The sequence below is a fragment of the Schistocerca cancellata genome, chromosome 2 (assembly GCF_023864275.1).
Source record: "Schistocerca cancellata isolate TAMUIC-IGC-003103 chromosome 2, iqSchCanc2.1, whole genome shotgun sequence".
In the NCBI taxonomy this organism is placed as follows: domain Eukaryota; kingdom Metazoa; phylum Arthropoda; class Insecta; order Orthoptera; family Acrididae; genus Schistocerca; species Schistocerca cancellata.
The window spans coordinates 697,638,611-697,647,185 of record NC_064627.1 but is presented as its reverse complement, the minus strand read 5'-3'; the positions used below and the strand labels follow the sequence as shown (position 1 = coordinate 697,647,185).

The following is an 8,575-nucleotide window of genomic DNA, read 5'->3' as shown; positions in this document are numbered from 1 at the left end:
ACATCAAAATGAACCTACGGCAGCATCAAGAAGCAGCACCCTGGATTACATGAGATATGTGTATATTTGGAGGAGAATATGTGTATTAAGACGTGATATACTGAAAATTGTTTTTCTTGTGTTAAATAGTGATACACATCCCAAACTTTGCCAAAAACATTTTTGCCATGTTTTATTGCAGGATGAATCACAGTAGAATGTTACATTAATGTTGAAAAACCTGAATTTACATAGAAGCCAATTATTCTGTGAAAACTTACTTACATAGTTTCAAGATTGTGTGTTAAATGAAGGAGCTACAGATATTCTTCAGCTCCCTACATATCACTCCCAAAGGGTTTGTAAAGAAAAGAATAAACTAATTACAGCATTCACAGAAGCATTTAAACAAAAATTCTTCCTGCATTGCATACACATTGGGAATGATAAGAAATGCTAACATGTGGTACCATGCAAAATACCTTCTGCCATACACAGTGGTTTTCAGTACATTTTTGTAGATGAATATGTAGTGATCAACTTTCTTCTTGCTCTCTACTGTCAAATATACTCATTTTTTCTTTATTGAAGTGTTATTTACACATTCTTGATATACTGTCAGTTGCATCAGTAAGCAACACAACCAGAAAAAATTATTTGCTTTAGACTTCTTAAAAAAAGTCTGAATGAAAAAAGATATATAAAAGTACAAATCACATAAAATATGGAATGTAAAATGATAAAAAATAAAAAACTGTGTTCACAGTCTGTGTGTGTGTGAGGTGGGGGCGCACTATTGCCAATTCAGGACAGAATTTGTGTCTATTTAAAACATAACATCATTATGAAAAGATAAGTTGCTCCTCATCATATAGTAGATAGGCACAAGAAAAAGACTGTCACAAATAAGCTTTCGGCCAATAAGGCCTCTGTCAAAGGCTGAAAGCTTATTTGTGACAGTCTTTTTGTTGTACCTATTTACGACTCAGCATCTCCACTATATGGTGAGTAGCAACTTCCCTTTTCATAATATTGTTATATTCTATCTTGGATTTTCCATTGTTTGATTAAAGCATAACATCAACTTTTACTTTTAGCATATGACGCGCACCATTCGTGAGCTTGCTGACTGTGTGCCAGGGGTAAGGGGCTGCCTAAATTTTAAAGTTTCACTTTATACCATTCATTAGCTGTTATAGAGACATATATTTTGTAAATGTTTCTTAATGAATGTTTTATGTACGTTTTCTGATTTCTTCATTACCTTAATGATGGTATTTGACACGTAAACTGGCAACGGTAGACAAAATAAAGGTGTGACTGCCAGCTAAAGATAATCGTTTTTTTTCCTGAAGTGTCATTTGATGCACATCTCCTGAATTCCTAGTTAATTGATTCATATAGCTCCAAAACTAATGCCAAATGTCCAGCAATTCTTAAATCAAAGCAGAATTTGTTTTGTGTCATCAATTTTGTAGAATGTTACCTATACAGGTTGCAATTCACCAATTCTCTCTTGTGAATTCTGTGAAATTGAGCCTGACACCATATGCTCGAATCAGACCAGCAAATTCTGCTGGTTTCATTTATCATGTTTTTGATGAAGTTGGCAGCTATCACTATCTTTCTAATTTTCTCTCTTCTTAATCTCTGAAAGAAGCACTGGAATTTATCAAAAATACATGCTTTACTACTTTGCCTGGGACTCTTCATGTCAAAAGTGTTAAAAAATTGTTTTCCCTCTAATTCTGTACATCAAATGTCAAACATGCCCTCACAATTCAGAAATCATGTCTTACCATATATATGAAGGAAGTACACAGAAATCCCCATGAATTATTTTACTTGTACCAACACTACTGATTGTTATATGAGCTCATGTACGGTATGTTTAGGCAAAGCATGTAATATTTCTCCCTCCAGCATGAAGCAATTACAGAATGTTAATTCTACCCTATGTGCCATGTACATGTTTTATGCAAGCCTTTGTGTTTAAATGCATCTAAAATATACTTTCACTTTTACCTTTAGTTTGAAGAATGTCATATCTTATAAATTCTTTACTTAAGATTATTAGCTGTGTAGGCAGCTTGTCACCCCCATCATTTGTGTTTTGTTTCCCTGATTACCTAAAAATAAAATAAACAGTAGAAACATAATTAACAATGTTCCAAAGAGAGAGAGAGAGAGAGAGAGAGAGAGAGAGAGGTGAAAAAATATTTCACAATACAGATTTTTGATTTTAGGTCTTGGGAGCATTGTTTCTGGCATTTATTCCCTTGAAGACATCCCTTCATCATTTCTGGACAGGGATATCATACATAAAGAGTGCTGAAATATCGCTTTCAAGACTGAAGGTAAAGTTCATCTTGATTATAGTTTCAAAATATTTGTCAGTTTTAATTACACTCATAAAATTTTTTATGTATTTTACTTTTGTAGGAAACTCAGCTATTGCCAACAATAATACAAAATGTTAACAGAGGCATAGATCAGCAGGTTGCTGTTTCTGTTAATAAAATATCCTGTGAGTGGCTGCCAGTGTCTGATATTTCTCACCAGAAGAATGAAAATGGAAACATTACTGCAAATTGGTACTAGAATAAGTTGAAATTTTGTCATTTATGTTGTCTGTTCCCATCTTTATACCATCTGAGGGTTTGCAGTTTCACCACTGACAGTCTAACATTTTCAGCATTAATATTTATTTTGCCCCTTACATTTTTTTCTATTGCATCTAATTATTTATAATTATACACATGTAGTCCTTCAAAGACGGAACACTGTTCAATTCTAGATACTTATTCGGGGTACTTCGTAAAGAATTTGAATAGGCTTCTGTGAGTAGTTATTCACAAATCACATTATTGTCAATTATAAGCGGAGGAAACTTGGCAATAAAGAACAAATACAAAAGAAATCATTATTTCAGGTTAGAAGTTGGCTACCGTTCACTCAGAACATGTTTTATACATGAAAACAGTCAATGTTGAGGAATTCTGGTTATTAGTGATTTTAATTCCCACAAACTAATTTCCATAAAATTAGTTTATAATAATATAAATTGAAGTTAATTTTCAAGCAAAAAGACTAATCTGTGTTTGGTAATAAACATAGTCTTCACAAGTTTGAATAAAAAATACAAATTAAAAAGTTAAAAACTGTGGAAAAAAACAGATTCCTTGAATTTCCTGCAGAACATTTATTTATGTTACTTCCCATAACATCACTTGTTACACACTAACTGTTTAGCACAATGAAAATATTCTGTATTAAAATGTTATAGATAGTGGGATCTGAATGAACTGCAATAGAATTTTGAGATATTCTATTGAATTTTATTAACAAAATTGCATATCTTATGGATAAAATGCACAGTTATTTCTCAACAAAGTAAATGGAGATGTTAGCTGTAAAAGAAACATGTTTAGTGACACGGCTACGTATAACAACATTCCTATTATAAGCCAAGTACTCTGTTAACCAACTGTTTCTGTGGAATAAGACTGAAAAAAAAAGAAAGAATCCAGATCTGCAGACTGCTTAAGAGAAGTACACATTCAACTATACAAATTTTTGTGTGTTTGTTTGTTTACACTATATATAGTGGGTGAGTCAAAAGTCCTTGGACACCTTCATAAGTTGGAAGATTAAAGGGAAAATTGAAATGAATGAATGTCATTCATGGCCGCCATATTGAAATCTGCCATTTTGGATTCAAGGTTTGTTTTTTTTTTTAATTTATTTTTGGGGGGAGGGGGGGGGGGGGGGGAAGGGGGGTGTATGGCACATCAAATAACACTCGCTTAAGCTCTGGAATTGAGTGGTGTAATTTGTTTTGTACAGTTTAGAGGTTATTAATGTTCAAAGTTGGGAAATTACCTTCATACCGACTGTTACAACACATGTTCTACGTATTGTCCATCCCGCGCAATGCACAACTGTAGTCACCGCAACCACTCTGACTGCACACGGAGGAGAGTGTCTCCAACAATTTGGTCACAGGCATGTTGTATGCGTTCATCCAGGTGTCTCAAATCACGGATGCTCTCAGCATACACTATCTGTTTAAGATGTCCCCATAGATAAAAATCAATGGTCGTTAAGTGAGGGGATCTGGGTGACCTCTCTACGGGACCACGGCAACCAATCCACTTCCCTGGCAGTTGTTCCTCCAGCCATTCACGGACACCAAAGCCATAGTATGGAGGGGCTCCATCGTGCTGAAAATAAGATGGGAAAATGCTGTCAGTGTTCAGTGTGGAAGGGAACAAAACGTCCTGCAGCAGCATCAGATACTGTGGTGCAGTTAAGGTGTTGTAAATGAAAAATGGCCCAATGATGCGGGTGTCCCATATGCCACACCACACCATCACCTTTGCTGGACTATGTTCTCAAATTGGGGCAACCCAGTTCGGATTTGCGTCACCCCAGTATCAACAATTATATTGATTAATCTCCCCGTTCAGAGTGAAATACACCTCATCACTGAACAGTATGCCCTTGGCAAACAAAGGATCCAGTTCGTTTTGTTCAGTAGCCCACAGGTAGAACTCCAACCGGCGATCAGGGCCATCCTCATTAAGTTGATGTTGCATCTGCAGCTTTTAAGGATGCCACTTATTGGTGTGCAATATCTGGACAACGGAGAACTGGCTTATTCCACACATTAGCGTCACACAACAGGTACTTTGTTTAGGACTTTTCACAAACAAGGCAACAACCACAGTTGCAGTTTCCACATTGGTGGCAGTCCTTGTCCCCCACTACACGCCTTATCGTGGACAGAGCCCGTCTCCCAGAATTTGGTGATCACATGAGTCACCGTGCTGTGCGATACCGGTTCTCTGTCTGGGTGCCATCTGTTGTAGTCAGCTGCTATTGTTCGATAGCTGTGTTCCCCTGATATAAGGATGGTTTTGATCTTCTGTTCATGTGTCAGACCCATTTTAGATCACCTGGAAGAAAGAGAGACATGAGTCAGTATCGAGGTAACTTTGAACATTAGTAACTTCTAAACTATACAAGATAGACAAAAACAAATTACACTACTCAATTCCAGAGCTCAAGCAAGTGTTATTTGATGTGTCATACATCCTCCTTCCCATTTAAAAAAAATGACTTGTATCCAAAATGGCGGATTTCAAGATAGCGGCCATGAATGACATTCACTCCAAAAGTTGTGGCCTCACATCAAACCTATGTTCCCATCATCACATTTCAATTTTCCCTTTAATCTTCCAACTTATGAAGGTGTCCAAGGACTTTTGACTCCCCCTGTATTGTTCTGTGGATATTTAATCATTTTTATGTCTAAAGTTCCTTTATAAGAATTGAAAATGACCATTGTAAGCCATAATAACAATAATGTATAACTGTGCTATTAGGCTGCAATTTTTGGAGTACTATCAAGACAGAAAAAGTGCTAACTCTGTGTTATTAAATGAGGGGGAAAAAGATTGAGAAACATTATTTGTCTATGATTTTGGTTTTGAAAGGTACCACATTAAATGAATAACCATGTGTGAAGTAAAAATGTAGTTGTCAAGTGGGCATAGTACAGTATATTTTTACAAAAAAATGTATGTTCGCATATTGTACACTTCTCAGCTGTAAACATCATGGTGATCATGGTGCTTTTTTTTTTTTTCTTCCTCCACGGTGTTACAAGATTTATTCTTTAAACACTACACAACATGATAATCATTCAGTTATAAACATTTTACAGTTCAGTGATATTAAAAATCATTTCAGTTGTGGATGCCACCAATTTAAAATAAAATCAGATGTACTTTTTTTAATATTTTAGGTGTTGTGGAGTACTTCATAGTAGACATGAAGATTTAAATATGACAAGAGCAAATTCATTAATTTTGGAAAACATCAGTCTTATTGCTGAAAAGGTAATTACAAATAATGTCCCTTTGAACTAATGCACCACTTTGTTGACTTTTTCATGAACAAAAATCGTTTTTTATGTAGAGTAAATGTTTTCTTGTAGAACTTATAATTATGAAGCAGAAACCAGAAACAGGGTAATGAAATAAAATAATAAAGTAGTTCCTATTGAGCTTAAGAAGAAACTCGTAGAATCACAAGTTGCCCCCCCCCCCCCCCCCCATACTTGATTAAGATAATTCTATTCTCCAAGGACTTTCAAATCAGAGCTCATGTTGGCTGGAACTGGTGACAAATGCTTGTGTTTGGTACATCCAATACATATGCTATTTCAGTCATATCACTGCAGTTACCATCATAACTTACCGACGAGCATATCCTGTGTTTGCTCTATTGTCTTCTCAGTTCTTGTACTCACTTTTATTTATCTTCAACTCCTACACTACTGTCTGAACAGTACAGCAGAAATACCCATTTTCAACAATTTAAAATACTCTGGACAGCTAAATACACTCCAACATTCTCTAAATTGTTTTGTGTATCAGGAACCCCACTGCGAAAAAATCTTCTGCCAAATATCAGAGAAATGAAGCCAAGAAACAGCAAATGGTCCACCTTCTATTACAACTGATTTCATTTTTATATGCTTGCCTGCAGTTCATTCTGATGAAACCCCCTTCCACCAACCAATTCTGCCTCCCCATTTGCTCTATTTAAATTCTCCTCTTTCATAACAGCCATTTTCACTGTCCTTTCCATCATCACCTCTTCATTATCACTTCTGCTTCAAATAAGACAAAACACAGTTTTGAATATACTAGACTAACCAATATATCATTCTCACAGGCTTTTATTATTATTGTTATTCTAATATTAGCAGTAGTAGTGTTAGTTATTATTAGCACCTTTATTAATGTGAATTATTATTACTAGAAAGTTTTGATGTAGTTTGTTGTGTTTTGTTCCTAGTTAGATGTAAGAGATGGCCTCAAGGTTCTAATCAAGTTAGGTTAAATAAGAAATAAGTAAAATAAATAATAACAGGCTTCCTTATGTATGAACATGTGATTGCTATAAATGTCTGGTTTCGTGCATGCTTTTACACAGAATGACAAAGTACTTTCTTTCCTACATATTTCATGTCAAAGATTCGGCCCCCCCCCTCCCTCCTCTCTCTCTCTCTCTCTCTGTTTCTGTTCTACTCTACCTCCCCCCTCATTCCTTCACCCCTCTTCTTCACCCCCCTCTCTCTCTCTCCGGCACATGGTCTCTCTCTCTCTCTCTCTCTCTCTCTCTCTCTCTCTCTCTCTCTCTCTCTCTATCTATCTATCTATCTCTCTATCTCTCTCCTCTTTGTTTCCCCCCTCTTTCTCTCCCCCCTCTTTCCCTCCCCCCTTCACCCCCCCCACTCACACTCTCACTCTCTCTCTCTCTCTCTCTCTCTCTCTCTCTCTCTCTCTCTCTCTCTCTCTCTCTCTCTGGCACATGGTGAGAGAGAAAGAGAGAGAGACAGAGAGAGAGAGAAAGAGAGAGAGCCTTTGGTTTTAGCATTACTTAAAGTGTGAAGCAAAAATGATGGAAATACACTCCTGGAAATGGAAAAAAGAACACATTGACACTGGTGTGTCAGACCCACCATACTTGCTCCGGACACTGCGAGAGGGCTGTACAAGCAATGATCACACGCACGGCACAGCGGACACACCAGGAACCGCGGTGTTGGCCGTCGAATGGCGCTAGCTGCGCAGCATTTGTGCACCGCCGCCGTCAGTGTCAGCCAGTTTGCCGTGGCATACGGAGCTCCATCGCAGTCTTTAACACTGGTAGCATGCCGCGACAGCGTGAACGTGAACCGTATGTGCAGTTGACGGACTTTGAGCGAGGGCGTACAGTGGGCATGCGGGAGGCCGGGTGGACGTACCGCCGAATTGCTCAACACGTGGGGCATGAGGTCTCCACAGTACATCGATGTTGTTGCCAGTGGTCGGCGGAAGGTGCACGTGCCCGTCGACCTGGGACCGGACCGCAGCGACGCACGGATGCACGCCAAGACCGTAGGATCCTACGCAGTGCCGTAGGGGACCGCACCACCACTTCCCAGCAAATTAGGGACACTGTTGCTCCTGGGGTATCAGCGAGGACCATTTGCAACCGTCTCCATGAAGCTGGGCTACGGTCCCGCACACCGTTAGGCCGTCTTCCGCTCACGCCCCAACATCGTGCAGCCCGCCTCCAGTGGTGTCGCGACAGGCGTGAATGGAGGGACGAATGGAGACGTGTCGTCTTCAGCGATGAGAGTCGCTTCTGCCTTGGTGCCAATGATGGTCGTATGCGTGTTTGGCGCCGTGCAGGTGAGCGCCACAATCAGGACTGCATACGACCGAGGCACACAGGACCAACACCCGGCATCATGGTGTGGGGAGCGATCTCCTACACTGGCCGTACACCACTGATGATCGTCGAGGGGACACTGAATAGTGCACGGTACATCCAAACCGTCATCGAACCCATCGCTCTACCATTCCTAGACCGGCAAGGGAACTTGCTGTTCCAAAAGGACAATGCACGTCCGCATGTATCCCGTGCCACCCAACGTGCTCTAGAAGGTGTAAATCAACTACCCTGGCCAGCAAGATCTCCGGATCTGTCCCCCATTGAGCATGTTTGGGGCTGGATGAAGCGTCGTCTCACGCGGTCT

The 8,575-nt window shown here is 39.1% G+C and overlaps 1 protein-coding gene across 1 annotated transcript in view; it reads left to right on the top strand.

Annotated features, from left to right (window-relative positions):
* LOC126162473 (ATP-binding cassette sub-family C member 12-like) overlaps positions 1-8,575 on the top strand; it is a 516,794-nt gene that overhangs the window by 212,603 nt on the left and 295,616 nt on the right. Inside the window, exons 11-13 of the mRNA XM_049919007.1 lie at positions 2,226-2,336; positions 2,422-2,573; positions 5,789-5,882. Of these exons, the coding sequence (XP_049774964.1) occupies positions 2,226-2,336; positions 2,422-2,573; positions 5,789-5,882 (357 nt within the window). The remainder of the gene's footprint in view (positions 1-2,225; positions 2,337-2,421; positions 2,574-5,788; positions 5,883-8,575) is intronic.